The sequence below is a fragment of the Schistocerca cancellata genome, chromosome 5 (genome assembly GCF_023864275.1).
Source record: "Schistocerca cancellata isolate TAMUIC-IGC-003103 chromosome 5, iqSchCanc2.1, whole genome shotgun sequence".
NCBI classification, from domain to species: domain Eukaryota; kingdom Metazoa; phylum Arthropoda; class Insecta; order Orthoptera; family Acrididae; genus Schistocerca; species Schistocerca cancellata.
Window position 1 is genome coordinate 475,285,762 of NC_064630.1, and position 19,909 is coordinate 475,305,670.

General features: G+C 39.0%; 1 protein-coding gene across 1 annotated transcript in view; it reads right to left on the reverse strand.

Moving 5' to 3' along the window:
• Positions 1 to 19,909, reverse strand: part of LOC126187308 (proton-coupled amino acid transporter-like protein CG1139) — a 1,061,389-nt gene that overhangs the window by 461,910 nt on the left and 579,570 nt on the right. Inside the window, exon 3 of the mRNA XM_049928307.1 lies at positions 95 to 170. Coding sequence (XP_049784264.1) covers positions 95 to 170 — 76 coding nt within the window. The remainder of the gene's footprint in view (positions 1 to 94; positions 171 to 19,909) is intronic.

Below are 19,909 nucleotides of genomic sequence, written 5' to 3' on the forward strand. Positions count from 1 at the left end.
AGCTGAGTCTGATGTACTTCATTAAAAGCATTTTAAATACATTTCATTATTGTCAGATTTTCTCCATATTATGTAACTTAATTCTATGGCTTACCAATGCAATTTGGGAACTGCCACAGTTCATCAAATTCTTTGGCAATTTTATTCCACTCTTCTTCTGTTGATGGTGCCTGTAATGTTATATACTTAATTACTGTCTGAATGGCACATATAAATACACATATATCTTCCAAACTCGAAAAAATAACACAAATGTACCTTTAAGTATTGGTCCTTCAAAGTTTCGCAAATTGCAGTGCATACATCCACAATAACTTTTGAAATGGTAAGCTGTGCAATTCTGTGGCTGAAAGCCAGACTCTTAAAAGATTCCCTAGTCGCCAGGAGCCGTAATGTTACAGCCAGCCTGCAACGTAACAGGGCATGTAACGAAATTGTGTGAGACATCTTGGTTGGTATGATCATAAAACGTATAAACATACAATTCTTACCTTCGAGAAGGTGAGACTGTGTCACACTTTTTGATTCTATCTTCTATCATAGACAGGCCACGTCCATCCTAACGAGGTTCCGAAATTCTTGCGGATCTTCGGGCCTCAGTTCTTTCAATAACAGTGAATATATTCCCCTGCCTTCGTCCCTTCTTTTCAGCCAGGGTCGAACCCAACAACGCCTGGCTTTTCGTTTTCGTCGCCGTTCTGCCCTAATCTGAAGATTTACTGCCACTGCCAGAGCAATAGCTTCAAAAACAAGTGGATCTTCCATGTGTAATATGCTGTGTAAATGTAAATTTCGATATACATATACCAGTGTAATCAAGTGTCGTAACAAAAATAGTGAGTCTGTAATTTAGAACAGTAGTAACCTACATAAGAGAAAACAATTACTTAGTAAATAATGGTAAAGAAAACAATTTCTTATTAAATACGAACCTTGAGCTCACAGAAATAATTTGAAAGTATCCAGTGTATCATACACTTGCTCCTGAGTTGCTCGCGGTAGAACGGACGACTTTACAAGACAGCACACACTTATGTTTTCTTTCCGCGCGCGTATCGTCTGCTGCTCGCGGATATCGTCGTCTGCTGCTGCGCATGCGCACTAGATATATCCCGCGTGGATGGTGTAATAGGTGCTAGTGCTTTGGTGCAACCTGACAGTGAAGTGTTGAGTGTACATGTTGGCTTTGATCACACATACTCTAAGAATTAAATTTATCTGTCCTACAGTTGTGTGTGCATGTTAGGGTGTCATGGTATATAGGCCTACTGGGGAAACTCGCCATGTAAAAAAATGAGTAACGCATCATACTCAGTACCTCAGGGTGATGTGGAAATCCGAGTGTACTAAATAAAGAAAATGTCACTGTTTGTGTGTTTCTTTTGACTCATTTATCCTATTGCATGTGGTTAACAAAATGTAACTGAAATATCTACTAAACTGTAACATTAATTGGACTATGTACATAGTCATTTCAAATGGTTTTGCTATTTTTCACAGGTAAAGTATGAGTATTCACCAGAATCCTAGTATGAATGTTTTCCAGTTGACAACTGAATGAAGTCAAAAAGCAAAATTAGCTTGGGCAAGCTGAAAATTGTTTATTCAGTTCCAGTTATTTTTCATATTAAAACAATTCCCGAAAATCTATTTTGCTGACTTTCTTGGTCTAATTTTCTATATTTAACATGTCGGTTATGACATGCTTGGTGATGGATGTTTTGTCACCAGGCATATGGCATCAGGTGTGTGGCTTTTACTGACAATACTGCAGTCGATGTGTTAACAGCTTTTCGGGACCTTGAGCATGAAGCATATGCATCTAGAAGTCTTGTTTAAAAAGTGCAGCCAAAATTCTAATGTCTGTCTGAGGAATTTTCCTTTAATGGAATGTTTTTGCCCAATAATTCAGTTAATGTCTGGTAATTACTTAATGTGGTAAGTGCTATGAGGCCAACACCAGCCACAGCAGAGCCGTCTGCCATGGCTGCTGGCAACTTTGTGACATTGAAGGGAAAATATACAAAAGTGGGCTGTGCAAGAAATTCAAACTAGTTTCCTTTTGTTAAAGCAATTAAAATCAAACTTGTGAAGCATGTTGAAAATCACATACTCCTCGCCATAATTTAGTGCATAATATATGGAAATGTTATATTTTCTTGAAACCTTAAGTACCAAACCCGTTGGTTGAATTAACATATAAGTAAACCCATCACAATAGCACTACGTTATGCATCAATTAGCTGTAGTTACAGGATAAGTAAAAAAGGACAGTAAACTTTTCATACAAATTTTATTATAAAGCTTGCAAAGGTTATAGAAAAGATGGACAATAAGATAAACTTGTGTAGGCATCATTGTAAATACATTTTTACTTCAAGAAAGCTGAATCGGATAATAATCTCAAGATGCCTTAAATTGCATGACACATCACCAATCAGGTATTTTCTGTTGGAGAAATAGTCTGGTTTTTCAGAACTTTTTCATTTGTTCTTGTGAAAAACCTTGTATCAAACAGCTGTTTTTCTACGATAAATCCATTATTACATGCATGTAGTTTTGGTGACCCAATGGCAGCCATCTTAAGGCTGTATGCAAACCACCAGATAAACATGTCTACGTAGTTGGTCTGCATTGTGCAGGTCTCAGCAGTTTTTTATTAGATTCTATGAATGTCTCCTTCAGTTCCAGGTGGATGTCTCTGACATAAAAGTATTATGATAATTTTATTAAATGCTTTCTTGCTGTGTTGACCTATGTCAATGGTGACAAGAAAATTTTTACTGGATCGGGATTTGACACCTGCCATATCCATGAGATATTCCTGCAAATGGCTCTGAGTGTATGAGTGCATCTGAACTGAAGAAAGTTCCCCAATGCCAAGCTAGGCTATGTATAGATACAATTGTATGCATGGTGACTGTTCTTTCGGCTGTCTGAAAGAATGGATACCATGCATATAATTGCAGAAATATAACTAGTTGTCTTATGACTGAGGTGTCCACGTCAGTCTGAAGAAGTCCGTGGAATCTAGTAAAAAACCTGGTGGCACCTGCATAATGCAGACCAACTATGTGATATATTTAACTGGTGGTTTATGTATAGCCTTAAGATTAATGGGATGCCAAAACTAGTTGCATATAGTAAAGGATTTATAAAAAGTAAAACAGCTGTTTGGTACAAGGTTTTTCACAAGAATTTGAAGCCAGCTGCAGTCCTATATCCCACCTCTGATGGATTCACAAAAAGAAGAAAAAATCATTCACTGCCCTAAGAATTTCTCCAAAAATATTACCCATTACATGGAATGACCAGATGCTGCATTCAGAACAAGAATTTTGGAGACCTATGCAGGACCAATGCCTGGTAAGTGCTAGATCAAAATATGACCTCTTTCAACACCTCTTCATTTTCTACCTCGTTTTCATGTTCTTCTTCTTCACCTAACTCTGAATTACTGTCATGGCTGTTATATAATCCGGATAAAGGCCCAACTCAGCGTTGTAGCTGGTTACTTTCTGTAGAAGAGGGCAAAATGAAGACAGAAGTCTTACATTTTGCATTTAAGAACTCATTCACACAGGGTGATCATACAGACACACTTGATTTTGCCCATCACACAGACTGGCATGTGATTGAACTTGAACGTGGCATCAGAGCTCACTCCCCAAAATTTACAAGAATTAGGGGACTTGTGTGCATAGATGTGGTGCCAACTCCCTCCAGCGACCTATCAAGGCTTCGTTGATTCCGTGCAAATACGCATCGTCACTGTTATCCGTGCCGAAGATAGACGTACTGGCTATTAGGTAGATGGTCAAAAGGTTCTGGTTAATCTTATTTTCATTTCTTTACGAGAATATAACTTCGTTTCAATCTATAGGAACAGGAAACAGTTTGCTAGAGAAATCCCACAAGGAGTATGGTGGGGTCAGTCTGGCTCCAAACTTACCTGCTCTGAACACAACCACTTGGTTTTACAGTTCAGAGTGCAAAGTATGCACACCTAAAGCACTACAATTTTACAAGCATTCAATCTAAACATAAACAAAATTCCCTGGCATCCGTATTAACCCACCACACTGGCTATCGGTTAGATAGGCTACGACAGATGACTTGGCAGACATTTGTAAAAGAAAGAAATGAAGGTAGTTAACTGAGGTGATGGAAAAAAAGAGGCAAGTGAAAGTAAAGAGTAAGTATCATTGAAGTAAAGATGCACTAGAAAACTGCATAAAGGAACTAATTGGAAAATATTTCAGAATCTTGCAGCGTACAGAAACAACTAACTTTCACTTTATTTAAATATTACTATTTGCCTAAATAATCACTTGCATAATATTGTACATACATTTTCAATAAAAAAAGTTTTGGTTGCCAGCAGCTTTTCAAGAAGTAATGTATCTTATACAAATTCATCCTACCAAATACAGTAATAAATTGTAAAGTGAAAGAGTTAAAATGATTGTTTCGATAGTTTTCTGTAAAGTGATCGGAATAATGGTGTTAACCCATTCTGCAGAAATTCTGGAAGTGCTTCTTAGTATTTCAGCAGGTTATATGGCGTAATGTTTAATGTACTTTTAAATTATTCATAATTTAAGTGAAAACACTGAAAACAGAAAAAATTCTAATAATTCAATTAAAAATAAATACAAGCTGAAACACTAGCAGGACCATTGAAAAAAAAATTATGAATACCATGTACAATGTACCATTATATCTGTATAGGAAGTTGAATTTTGTGTGTATGTTTGTGTTTGTTTGTGTGTCTATCGACCTGCCAGCGCTTTTGTTTGGCAAGTCTCATCATCTTTCATTTTAGATATATTTTTCCCACGTGGAATGTTTCCCTCTATTATATTTGTATAGGAAGTTACTTTTATTTTTAAAATAAATGCAAAAGGAAATAGTGTGTAAGGATTAAATAATTATGGGTAAATCACCAGAAAATGTTAAGCAGACAACAGTATGTTTTAGCCACTTTTGATGATTAATTAGTAATGCATTTCAGACATTGCCCATCATCAGAATATCTGTCCAGAAACATCACAAAATATGTATGACACATTAAGCGTACTTAGATTCATAGGCAAATAAGTTAACATACCAGAGAAAAAAAAACTTTACTTCAGAGTATCATGCCAAGTGTTATCTATCATAACTTCGGAGCTCTCAACTCACAGCATTCTGCCGTCACATAATTAGCTGTTATAACATACCACTAATTGACTTGGTTGTAGAAGTGCTGAGTTCATTTGTCATATTTTGACAGATAATTAACAAAAATCAACTGAAAAACCATAAAAACAGTACATTATGCTAAATGATTTTTTATTCCTTTAGGAAAACTAATAATCACAATTGAGAGTACAAAGATCACATTGGAACAAAAGTACAGTATTAATACAGGTGGTATGGGCAAGAGATGGAGGGAAGGGAAGGGACAAGGGGGATGTGGTGAGAGGCTTCCAAATTAATCTCAGCTTATGTAAATGAGATCCAGCAATCTCTGGTTTTAATAAACTTAAAATAGGAAATAGAGGCTTACTGTAAGTCTGTTAGGTATTGCGCATACACATAATAAGTTGAAGGTGAAATTTCTTTAAAGTGCATAACAGGTTATTAAATTATTCCAGCACTTAGATAAGAACACACAATATATTCAATATAATGTTATTCAAGTGGGGAGAAGCCATCTGCCTCTGTCAAACAGTAGTAAGTCACATATTTAGCTTTTTTTGTTTGTTTTCATAGTTTAATTCTTAAGTTAGAAATGGTAGGACGGATAGTGTGTGTTGGACACAATAGGAGCTGGCTGCAGTTCATGATTGGCTGAAGGTGCTTTTAACTATGGTCAGCTGTCTTCAGGCTGCTGCATTCAGGTGTAATGGTGGTGGAGAAAGCTGTGCATTGCTTGGAACAGCTCAGGTATTATTTGTTTCACCATAGGCTCTGCTGTTGAGGCACCTTCTAGTGTATCTGATGTGGTGGGTCTGCCCTGACCATAGGGTGAGTGGCAGTCTGTAATACATTTGCATCACTTGAGGCAAGGGGTCAACATTGAGACAGATCATTGGGACGGGGGGAGTGGACGGCACATGGTAAAGGGAGCATTCATGATCAAGGAAAGATGTAAGCAGAACACGGATTAAAGGGTCAGTGGAAGGAGGGTTGAGGCATGGAGGTGTACAAAATAAGAGCAGAAGAGAGGAATATCTTTGTTTGATTGTGGAACTACACTCCAGAAAATACCCTCTATGTTTTGATGGCTATCAATGTCAACACTAATAGATAAATTTGGATATCATCTTATAATGATTGATATTGGCAGTCATTAAGTGTAGTATGATGGTCTTTGTGATGTTTGAATTCTTTGCAGTATTAGGCATGTAAATAATATATGTATTGGCTATCTATGCAAATTCCCAGTTGGAAGTAAGTTTGCTATTAATTCGGATAGAACACTACTGTATAAATTGGGATTGTGCTTATGACATGTAGTCCGTAGTCTTGTCATAATGCTGTGACATAATCTCTTCTAGATTTGTATTTATTACGACTCAAAACCACCCCCCTGCCACCACCATTTAGTCACTATTTATTTTACTTACACCCTTGACCATACCTCCTCATCTTCCCACTGCTCTTTCACAATCCCCCCTCCCTCCAAACAAACATTCTGTATATGAAATTAGGTCAATTCTGTTGAAGAAATCATCAGCCAAGTCATGAGGACAAAGACACAGCATGGCTTCCAATGTGTGGTGCAATGGGTAAGTTAGAGTGTAAACGGGCAAGGAATCAGATGAGTCTTTCTGTCACCAAGGAAAATTAAAGAAAGGTTGTGACCTGACAAACATACTCTGTGTGTACCAGGGATTTATAATATTCCGTGTGAGTATGGTATCAGTTATGTGGAACAGCCTCTACAAACTACTGCTAATTGCTGTGTTGATCATCATCTCAAGCATGAAAAAATGAAAATCAGCAGTTTCCGAGAACTGTTTAGAGAGTAAATGCAAGAAAGCCTTTAAGCAGATGAGGATCTGTCCCATATTTCTAGCTGTTGGGTCTCTGTAATTACGGAAGTAGCTGAAATTAGACTGTATGATCACAACAATATACACACTGGCTATGTAATTATCAGTTTATTTATTTTCTATCTTCTAATACAAGAACAGACCACATGTTGCACATGAGGTAGTATATATGAATATAACACAATAGTTTCACACAATTTCAAGTTAATTAGTATAATTAAGCAATGCATGGAAGCACACACGTCGGAAAGAAAAATTACAGAGAAAAACTTCACATAGTTCACCACCTATTACAAGTGATGGCACTGCAAGCTATGCTGGACAGCTTGCAAAAATGTGACCTATGGATGCAGAGGGTGTTGCTTTAGCATATGCTTTCTCCATGATGTAATTTAGCCAACTGCATTGTGTCCACTGGGCATAAGTGTGAACCTCATTAATTTTATGGCAGTCAGACTTGGCCCCTGACAATAGTGATGGAAGCAGTAATCAAAAGCATGGGATTCTATTCAGATTTAATGTGGGATCTTATGAGAGAACGTTTATCCATGTGAGTAAGATTATTGTGTAAAAGTGATAGTTTGACATCTTACAGAAGCCTCCTCATTGTCCTTGAGTTTTGCACTCTCATGTCAATACATTAACCCCCTAATTTTATTTGGTAGCTCAGTTGGTAGAGCACTTGCCCGCGAAAGGCAAAGGTCCCGAGTTCGAGTCTCGGTCGGGCACACAGTTTTAATCTGCCAGGAAGTTTCATATCAGCGCACACTCCGCTGCAGAGTGAAAATCTCATTCTGGAAACATCCCCCAGGCTGTGGCTAAGCCATGTCTCCGCAATATCCTTTCTTTCAGGAGTGCTAGTTCTGCAAGGTTCGCAGGAGAGCTTCTGTAAAGTTTGGAAGGTAGGAGACGAGGTACTGGCAGAAGTAAAGCTGTGAGTACCGGGCGTGAGTCGTGCTTCGGTAGCTCAGTTGGTAGAGCACTTGCCCGCGAAAGGCAAAGGTCCCGAGTTCGAGTCTCGGTCGGGCACACAGTTTTAATCTGCCAGGAAGTTTCATATCAGCGTACACTCCGCTGCAGAGTGAAAATCTCATTCTGGAAACATCCCCCAGGCTATGGCTAAGCCATGTCTCCGCAATATCCTTTCTTTCAGGAGTGCTAGTTCTGCAAGGTTCGCAGGAGAGCTTCTGTAAAGTTTGGAAGGTAGGAGACGAGGTACTGGCAGAAGTAAAGCTGTGAGTACCGAGCGTGAGTCGTGCTTCGGTAGCTCAGTTGGTAGAGCACTTGCCCGCGAAAGGCAAAGGTCCCGAGTTCGAGTCTCGGTCGGGCACACAGTTTTAATCTGCCAGGAAGTTTCATATCAGCGCACACTCCGCTGCAGAGTGAAAATCTCATTCTGGAAACATCCCCCAGGCTGTGGCTAAGCCATGTCTCCGCAATATCCTTTCTTTCAGGAGTGCTAGTTCTGCAAGGTTCGCAGGAGAGCTTCTGTAAAGTTTGGAAGGTAGGAGACGAGGTACTGGCAGAAGTAAAGCTGTGAGTACCGGGCGTGAGTCGTGCTTCGGTAGCTCAGTTGGTAGAGCACTTGCCCGCGAAAGGCAAAGGTCCCGAGTTCGAGTCTCGGTCGGGCACACAGTTTTAATCTGCCAGGAAGTTTCATATCAGCGCACACTCCGCTGCAGAGTGAAAATCTCATTCTGGAAACATCCCCCAGGCTGTGGCTAAGCCATGTCTCCGCAATATCCTTTCTTTCAGGAGTGCTAGTTCTGCAAGGTTCGCAGGAGAGCTTCTGTAAAGTTTGGAAGGTAGGAGACGAGGTACTGGCAGAAGTAAAGCTGTGAGTACCGGGCGTGAGTCGTGCTTCGGTAGCTCAGTTGGTAGAGCACTTGCCCACGAAAGGCAAAGGTCCCGAGTTCGAGTCTCGGTCGGGCACACAGTTTTAATCTGCCAGGAAGTTTCATATCAGCGCACACTCCGCTGCAGAGTGAAAATCTCATTCTGGAAACATCCCCCAGGCTGTGGCTAAGCCATGTCTCCGCAATATCCTTTCTTTCAGGAGTGCTAGTTCTGCAAGGTTCGCAGGAGAGCTTCTGTAAAGTTTGGAAGGTAGGAGACGAGGTACTGGCAGAAGTAAAGCTGTGAGTACCGGGCGTGAGTCGTGCTTCGGTAGCTCAGTTGGTAGAGCACTTGCCCGCGAAAGGCAAAGGTCCCGAGTTCGAGTCTCGGTCGGGCACACAGTTTTAATCTGCCAGGAAGTTTCATATAGTTCCTTGTTTACATAACAACGACCAAAATTGAAGCATAACACATACTTTGCCAGGAGCACAATATTGGGACACCCCCCTGGAAATCTATTCTATGGACTTCTCTATAATGTTGTCTGATGTCTGAGTGATAATTTCGTTAGTTGTGGAACTCTTAAAGATTGAGTGCGGGATAATTATTGTGGTGACAAACGGACATATGGCATTGCCTAATATTTACGTTTGCGTTATATTTGAAGGTACCATATTTATCGCACTTCTCGCAATGAAACCTAAAAGAACAAGGTAAAATCGGAAGATATAGTTAATGAAGGAGCATTCACAGAATATTTTGATACATATTATGATGGTCCGCTTTTCCGCATTTGCCACAGCTGCAACCGGGTTAGTCTGTCACCACATTATCGATTATTCGCATTCGATCCAGGTTTTTAAATTTATTCCCATAGTTTAAGCTCCATTGAATAATCTGGTCTTATTTGACGTTCCAAAATGACAGCTGTGGGCAATCTATATGTAATTTTTAAACAACAGGTGAGCGATGTCGCTTAATGTCAATAGAGCTCATTATACGTCTTGTCACCAGGCGGCACTGCTACACACGTCGTCTCCCTGATGACGTCATGAGCCTCAGCCAATCAGCAGACCCAATTCCCTGGCGTCCCCTAAACGCAAGTCTCGAAGTGAAGAAATTACGATCTATGACTAAGGAATGACGTCATTGTTCAAAGCCGACGGGTTGTATCCCCTGCTGCACTAGACCCGGAATCGGCGTCCAATGGTATTAATATTAACAACAGAAACATTTCTATATTGTTTGCATATACTGGAAAAAAGTTCATTGGCGGCACTAATTTCCTTGTTTACACACGACCAAGACATCAAGTCGTACCTTTGTGATATATTTACGAGGAAAATGTTTGTATGACTTAGTTCAGGTAACACTTGTTTAATTCGCAGCAGGCTTTAGATGTATCATTTTGATAAATGTCATTAGATCCACCAAAGAGGACAACAAAGTCTTTTGAAGACAGCTTTTTTATTTCTTCAGAAAAAACTAGTTTTCTTATTTCTGAGAGGGGCGCCCCAGGCTTTACAAAGCTCATCGACTTCACATTTGAAGCTTTATTTATGCATGAGACAATACCGCGGCTGTGGCTTATCGCCTAAAATGTAAAGTTTTGGAACATGGTCGGGAGTTTTAGACTGATGTTTTCTTTCGCACTCGCAACAGGTCACACCACTGTTTGTGTTTTTCCCGCACTTTCTACAAACATAAACAACAGAACTGTTATTAACAAAAGTTACAGTATCTTGAGGTAAAACGCTAAGCCTCTTTGCTTCTTTTTCATACTGTTCGTATTCGTGATGTTTTATAACTGAAAACTCTTCCAGTAGAGCACTGATAACTTCGTCTTTGGTGTTTCTCATATTAGGTTTTTGGTCTAAGTCGCCTCTGAAATAGCTATTGCAGAACCATAGTTTCCTTTTAGGACTGACATTAACACACGAATAATGAAAAACCGTTTTACAATATAAGCACATTATACCTTTTACAACACGTTTCTTGCAATGGCATGTTGCATCAGAGTTCACCATTTCCCACTAATGAGTCGAAGTACTTGCTGGATGATATGCCTGATTATAACATTTTCCTGTTACCAGGTTTTTTTTGGCGTCTACTTTTGCGATAATATAACATGGCATACATGTACTGTCATAATACACACAGAATTTGTTGCATATCGAACACAGGCTCACTGTAACACTCAGATTCCCTGCTACAGGAGAGGGTTATGTTATGTTATGTTAGGTCAGGTCAGGTCAGGTCAGGTCACCAATGTTCTTAATCTATTTTTGTATTCAAGGTGCCTCACGCTGTAAAGCGCCTCATCAGCTTCATATATCTCTATTAGTTTTGCAGTTGTTGGCACAAACCAATTGTATTTACCGGCAATGGTTATAAAAACACTACAGACGACAGAACGCTGCAGCGATGCTAGCGCTCTATGTGGTAACATGTCACATTGCAGTGAACAGAAGACAAGGGATTTCTTTGATCAGATCTACAGCGAGGCCCTAGATTTGATCAAATTTTGGACGACATTTGACAAAGTCCCTATTACACCATCAAATATCTTTGACAAAGATATTGGACAAAGAAATTTGATAGTGTAATACCGGCGTAAGTCCGGTAGTTGAGCATCCCTCATTTCGCTAGCACCTGCCACTGGAGCTCCGGAGACTGGAGAGGGGAAGCATGCAGCATGTGACCTGCCGCTGCAGGCTGTGAAATGTTACGGCTTGTCTTGGCCGGCTGATAGTACTAGCTTAGCTACAAGACGGGACTTGCCACTGTATTTCATTCTCAAGATAAAAATTCGTCAGTTTATTACTATATATTTCGTTTGTTCGGGTTTTAATTCTTAATTACTTTTCTTGATCGTTGCCATCTTGTTTTCAAACTGAATACAATCCGGCAACGTTTTTATCTGTTACTCTACTCTATTAACAGGGATTGTTCATTTTAAACATACTTTGTTAATCGCTACCGCTTTTCACAAAGAAATAAAATATTATACTGGATTCAATCAAATGTTATTTTTGGAAGACATCATATTTGTCTTCGTTACCTTTACTTAAAAATCAACATGAATTATATTTGCACACTATTGGTACGATATGAGAACGCATTGTAAATTTGTTCAAACACGATTAGAGACGAAAAGCGGAACACAAAATGGGTTGCAATATTGTTGGAGAGAGAATAGCAAACATAATACACATGCTCGTTCTAGGAGGCAAATAAGTGGGTCAAGTGCAGCAGGGGATACAACCCGTCGGCTTTGAACAATGACGTCACAAGTCGCCAGAGACCATGTATTACAAAGATGAAAGAGCTGAGGAGAATGTTGAGAAACAAACATTATGTCGTAAAAGAAAAAAGACACCAGAGGATACTCCAAGAGCATCGGAATTTCGAGAAGCATACTAAAATAGCATATTTAAAGTGCACACTTAAAGAACACATTTGTATGTCCAGATTTCCTATCAAGTAGGCCTCGACCTGATATTAAGCTTTTCAGTTGGGTTTCAGGATGGAAATTTTCTTGGAGTACCAGTACTCCATTAACTAATTTTTTATTTCTTTATTATGGCATAATGCCATACATGCTAGAAGATGAAAACGTGCAGTTGAAATTAGCAAATAGTGTGGAACTAAACACTTTGTTTCAAACACATTGACTGCCTCAGCATAAAAGATTAATAAAACCCAAATTTATTTAGCAAACCGACAAAAATAACTTCATTGTTCTACAAGGCGATTAATGCATGGCTGTCAGAAAAGTGGAAATAAAATACAATCTGAAACCAACAACATATATTAGCCTTCGGTAATTATGTGAATATATTTTAATTCACTTGAGCCTTCGGTAATTATGTGAATGTATTTTAATTCACTTGATAGCTCCCGGTCACAGAAATCCATTTTGTTTTCATTTGATGTGGGAGCAGTAAATGAAGAGGAAACAGCAATATCACTAAATGTAAACACGGGTCATGTGGATCGACACACTTCCCCACTATAACTCAGACTGCTCTGCTCATCAAACCCAGACCTACAATATTTCCCAATCGGGCAATACTAAGATAGTGCCCCTCCCCTCTCCCAGCTCCCCTCCGTCAAGCGTTTGAGATACAGCATCAGAAATTTGAAAAATTGAATTTTCAAAAATATGGTCCTCTTGTAGAGCACATCTTTCTGAAGAGTCTCATACATAAAACATATATGTTTGAGGAAATGTAAGACATGTTATTTGGTCTTAAGTGTGCCGGAGTGCAGTGCCACCCCGCTTCACACAGCGTTCTCCTATCGCACATCACTGTATTTCGCTCTGTGGAACTGAAATGTGTATATTTTGTACTGGATGCTATCAAACTGTATTCAGGACAGTGGAAATTAAGAGGTCCTGTGGTTCCTCTCCTGCTGCCGGTCTCCTGGTTTGACATCCTGCTCCCTCTTTTTTTTAAAAAAAACCTCGTAATTAATACAGGATAGTATTATACTGCCTGTTAGCTAATAACTTTGTTTTGGGTGACGAAATTAAATACAGGATACATAAAATGAGTAAAGACAAGAGACAAGCAATATAGTACACATTTCTTCAATCCTTAGCTCCTAGCATTGATTTCTCTCTATCTTGCTGCAGCTTTACATGGCATGCTTTCCTTTCTGCAAAAGAATCTATTACCTCATCAAAGTTCATCAAACATTTTGCTACATGAAAAATCAAAATTTCGCTGTCTAATACTACGTAAGCTGTTAATACTAATAGTACCCAAGGCTAGTGTGGTTTCTCGATCTGATTACGTCTATTTTGTCACTGTCTGCTACTTCCAGAATAGACGGGGACTGTACAACTTGCCCTTACTAGTGTACGGAGGCAGAAGAGTGTGCTAGTGGTGCTTTTGTTCAAACAAGTTGCAGTATTGGTAGAGCACAAGCCTCTGAATGTCATAAAACAACATATGGAACAAAATGTGGCATTCGCTTTGTACTGTATGATCTGGATGAATCGGACCAAGATTTGTTGTTATGGAGATCCAGGATACACCCCTTGGGCACAAGAAGTACTGTTCCAGGGAACTTAAGTGTTTGTTATCATCATATGAAAGTGTATCTGGATAAGTATTCTTTCCTACAAAGAAGTTGTTTTGATCCATTTCGGCTTCATGAGAAGACAGTGAAGTGTAGCCTCAGAGAAATTGATATAAAATCAGTATTGAATGTGAATCAGTGCTTGAAACATAACATGAAACCAGGACAAAAGTTATGTCCCAGGTGTGTTACACTGCAAAAAAATGAAGAATATTCCCATCATTTACAGGGCAGTGACGAAGATTATCAGCCACCTACAACCACAGCGGGTGAGCAATTAAATGCTTCAGTGACTGCTCTTGGTTTGTGTACCATGAAGAGACACAAAGTTGGGCAAAGAGACAGGCCCAGCTATAGTAGAAGAAAACTACAAGAAGCTCAAATGGAGTTAAAACACAAAATAGCTGACACACTAATGGTAGAAGAGGAAGAACTATCTGCTCAAAAGGAACAGAAATCATGCCAGAAACACTCTGAGTTGGACAAAATTGTGCATGATTTGAAGGAAAATGTGCCATATCCACACGTCAGAAAAAAGTAGCTATTCTTATCCTTGCACCTTCCAGCTGGTCTATTGACTACGCTGCAAAGGAATTCAATGTTTCTACATATATGGTAAAGCAAGCTAGGAAAATAAAAGCAAACCAAGGAGTGCTTCCACAACTTCAGTAGGCTCAGGGTAAGCAATTGAGTTCAGAAATAAAGGTGCTAGTGTCAGAGTTTTATGAAAATAAAGACTACAGCCGAATAATGCCTGGAAAAAAAGACTATGTAATGGCAAAAATGGGAAATGTACGTGTACAGACGCAAAAAAAGACTGTTGCTATGCAACATATCAGAACTATACGTAGACTTCAAGGAAAAGTATCCCAATACCAAAGTAGGTTTATCATCTTTTTTCAATCTTTGGCCAAAATGGGTTGTGCTTGTAAGTGCAAGGAGCACACACAATGTTTGTGTATGTGAGACCCATCAAAATGCTAAGCTGATGTTTGCTGCTATGAAGGATTCTGGTCTGGATTACAAAGGTGCAATGAAGCTGCTAGTGTGTGACATCAGTTCCTACCAGTGCATGATACACAGGTGTGAAAAGTGTCCTGGTAAGGCAAATCTTTCAGAACACATGTATAACAAACTCTATGGTGAACTCCTTATGGATGACGATGAACTTGTTTCTTATAAACAATGGACACACATAGATCGCACAAGTCTTGAGACAAAGCAAAGTACAGTGGAAGATTTTGTTGAAATGTGTTGTCAAAAAAACGGACAAACTGACCACACACAGCTTCACAGCAACAGCACAATCTGCTTATCTCCAGTTTTGTAAGGATAATTTGAAACAAGATGAAATTATAGTAATACTAGACTTTTCTGAAAATTATGCATTTATAGTTCAAGATGCCATCCAAGGAATCATTGGGACAACAGTCAAGCAACTCTCCAGTCATTAGCGATTTACTATGGAAGTGAATCAGGTGATGTGTCTGCCACGAAACTGTGAGTTTTTAGTGACTATTCAATTCATGATGCCATTGCAGTTCAGGTCCGCATTCGCACTGTCATGGCATATGTGGAAAACAGGCTGCCTCACATACATTTTGCAAAATACTTCAGTGATGGAGCAGCTAGTCAGTACAAAAACTGTAAAAATCTCAAAAATTTTGCATGCATTACCATGATTTTCAGATTCACGCAGAATGGCATTTTTCGCAACAAGTCATGGTAAAAATATATGTAATGGTATTGGTGCTACCATTAAGTGCATGGCATCACGAGCTAGTATACAACACCCTACAGAAGGTCACATTCTAACACCTCTTCAACTATTTACCTGGCTACAGAAAAATATCTTTGGCATACAATCATTCTATGTTACGAAAGATGAGGTGAAACCAGTCGAAGAGTTGCTAAGAAGCAGACGTTAAAACTGTTGCAGGCACAAGGAGCCATCATCACTTCACTCCAGCGGACTCTGACATTGTGCAGATGAGCAGACTGTCCAAATATAACTATAGGTTCATGCACAACATGTGCCTTCGCAGTGTGTCTGACTCAGGATTCAGAAGCAAAAGTATCAACATACAACCAGGTTGCTATGTTATTGCTGTTTATGATTACAAATGGTACTTAGGGTGTGTTGCAGAGTCCTGTGAAGCAGAAGGTGATGTATTTGTGAACTTCTTGGCACCAGCAAGGTCATTTCATTGGCCACCTTTGGTAGACAGGTGTTGGATTCCTTTTGAACATATTCTTATGACAGTTCCAGTTCCTACCACAGTGTCAGGAAGACAGCACAATTTGCCACTCAATGTACAGAGTACAGTAGCTAAAGTGTGGGAGAACTTCTGTTCGAAGCACAATCAACTGATTTTTAGCAGTTAAGATGCTGTAAACATTAATGATAGGTTGTGTTAATACGTCTATATGTTGCAGCTTAGTGATTAAACAGTTGTGGGAGAGGATAAGAAGAGGCAGTACAGTTTACGATATGTTTTTACAAAATTGTGCTGTGCAACAATGGCCAATCACAAAATACATTTGTCAACTTCCATTGTACACAAATGTCTGGCAATAACATGCTGAAATTTTGAGATATATATCATTATGGTCTGCTTATGCAGTGTGTAATTTGGCTTGGATACCACTTGTCCCATTTGTGCTACCACACTTCGAAAATCCATGTTTTTCAGGTAATTTTTCAAATTTTTGTATTTTCATGTGCATGTAACTCAGTTTTTGTGACTGATATGGGCATGATGAGTTCTGTGTGTGTTTGGGCCACATTAAGCTTACCACAAAAAAATTTATACCCTTTTTGAGTGAATTATATTTGGCACAGAGAGCACCTATAGCATGTACCTTTTAACGTATTACTTTTTTTTAATCACATTTTGGAATTTTTTATTTTCCCTCAAAAATTTGTTGTCGGTGTTGTGATTGATGGAGTGCTTCCAACGGGGGGAAGCATGCAAACCGTGGCAAGTCGCCTCAGACCGCACGGGTACACCATGCAGCTTATGATTCATTCACAAAACAACTTACAGAGTGTGTTCAAAAACCAACAGGGATGCGCATCAAAATCGTATGAGTAATCGAAAGACCAACGTGCGCTGGATGCTAGGTGCATTGTGAAACAAGGTTTTTTTCCCTCAAGAACATGAATTTGCCCAACCTCTTCCTCATACATACGGCCCTGCTGTGCACGCGTGAATCTGACAGCTTGGACGCAGCAGTAAAATTTTTCCCGGTAGAAACTAGCTGCTTGCTGCGACTGCTTGCACAGCCAACAGCCACATTTCTGTTGTCAGAAACGGGATAAAGTACTACTCACACGCCACTCAATTGTGCATGTACATGAACCCACTCACCTCTGCTAAAACGAATCTAATGTAAACAGTTATTACGCCACACTCATCGGAGGCAATTTGCTGTTTTAAAGCATAGCACAGTCTTCCTAAGGCCTTTGACAAATTTTGCTGTTGGCAAATCCTTGTATGAGCACTGTGTTTAGTTGTTGTATATGGCATATTTCCTTTGCAATTTACGGTTTATTTTCATTTAGTTTTCTCGTTCACGTTTTATTGTTGCAGTATTATTATGCAGTAGAGGGATACAGTAATATCATTTGTCAGAGTATCGATTCTTACCAGTCAAAACTACAAAAATTTGAAATCTAAAACAACAAAAAATTTGTGGAATTCTAAAAAATTCCAGGGAATTTCCTGGTTTTCTCCAGGATGAAAAAATTCCCGGGTTTTTTTCCGGATCACCCGGTTCGTATATACCCTGAAAAACTAAAACTATTGGTGTTGTCAATCTCGTGTGAACTATGTATCTCAAATGAAGACCACAATACCTTTAAACCATACACAACTCAAAAACTCAACACAACACCACAATTTTCACTTTACCTAAATAGTTCCAACAAGGACCTCGAATCCAGGAACCAACATGCAACTGTAAAACATTGTGCTGCAAATTTAACTTCACCCATAGAGTCAAGCAAAGCACTAGATATCGTCAACTTGTACACAATTCCAACCCCGGTGACAAATTTCACTTGACCTACATGGCAGCAAAAAAAGAAACCCACAGTAGAAAGAACCAACACACTCAAATTCTAAAATTCAGTATCCAGATCCACACTTTCACTTAACCTATGTAAACCAAAGTCCACAGTACAACAAACGAAACCATGCTCAGATGACCAATACTAGATTAGATTAGATTATACTAGTTCCATGGATCATGAATACGATATTTCGTAATGATGCGGAACAAGTCAAATTTTCCAGTACATGACATAATTAAGTTAATTTAACAACATACTTAAGTTAATATAACAACTTTTTTATTTTCTGTGTTTTTATTTTATTTCATTATTTTTTTTAAATATTTTTTTCTTAATTTATATCTAAATATTCCTCCATGGAGTAGAAGGAGTTGTCATTCAGAAATTCTTTTAATTTCTTCTTAAATACTTGTTGGTTATCTGTCAGACTTTTGATACTATTTGGTAAGTGACCAAAGACTTTAGTGCCAGTATAATTCACCCCTTTCTGTGCCAAAGTTAGATTTAATCTTGAATAGTGAAAATCATCCTTTCTCCTAGTATTGTAGTTATGCACACTGCTATTACTTTTAAATTGCGTTTGGTTGTTAATAACAAATTTCATAAGAGAGTATATATACTGAGAAGCTACTGTGAATATCCCTAGATCCTTAAATAAATATCTGCAGGATGATCTTGGGTGGACTCCAGCTATTATTCTGATTACACGCTTTTGTGCAATAAATACTCTATTCCTCAGTGATGAATTACCCCAAAATATGATGCCATATGAACGCAATGAGTGAAAATAGGCGTAGTAAGCTAATTTACTAAGATGTTTATCACCGAAATTTGCAATGACCCTTAAAGGCCCATCCACACACAACGATCTGTCTGCGCAAATGTCTGTGCACATCACATCTGCACAGACAGATCGTTGCGTGTGGACAGAAGATTTGCACCAACCTGAGGTGTGTGCAAACCTGGAAGCTGGAGTTGGAGGTTTGAGCGAAACCTCTCAAATCTGTGGGTTCAAACCATATCTGCGCAGACAAGTTGGAGCGTGTGGACAGGAGATCGCCGCAAATCTGGCACGAAACAGCTGTTTGTTCAGTCTAGTGTTTGTATTTGTGCGCATAGGACACTAAAATGACTGATACTCGTCAGTATTCTAAAGAGTTTGTAAGTGAATTCATTGAAATATATAGAAACTACCCATGTTTGTGGAAGATTAAAAGTAAAGAATATAGTGCCCAAGACAAAAAGACAGCAGCATACAATGCTCTAATTGAAAAATTGCGGGCAGTTGACGCCTCGGCAAACAGAGAAACGGTAATAAAAAAAAAATTCGTTGCGAACTGGCGAAATTATTTGCAGATGGATGTCGAAACTTATAATTATCTCTTAAAGCTTGTAACCCCTCATATTATGAGAAAAAAATACTTGTATGAGAAGGGCAATTTCTCCTCATAAACGGCTGGCGTAACATCAAGATTCCTAGCAACAGGAAGGAGCTACAAGGATTTGGAATTTTCAACTTCAATATCGAAACAAGCGTTGAGTAAAATAATATCCAACACATGTGAAGCTATTTACGCTGCCCTGAAGGATGAGTTCATGAAGGCAAGTCAAGTAAATTAAGTCTGTCAGCGAACTGTTTACCGAAAAGAGTTATCCAAAGTTCAGAACTCTAGATCTGGTGTAAGAGTAGATCAAGTATACCAGCCAATGTTATGGTATTTTGATCTGCTTGGCTTTCTTAGTGATCAAGAAACGCCTAGACCAAGCAGGAGTACAACTGAAGATGAAATTGGAGTGTCAATGTGCGAGGAAATGGAACACGAGGTAATGTAAAACAAAACAGGTTCGCCCTGCAACTCTTGCAGTA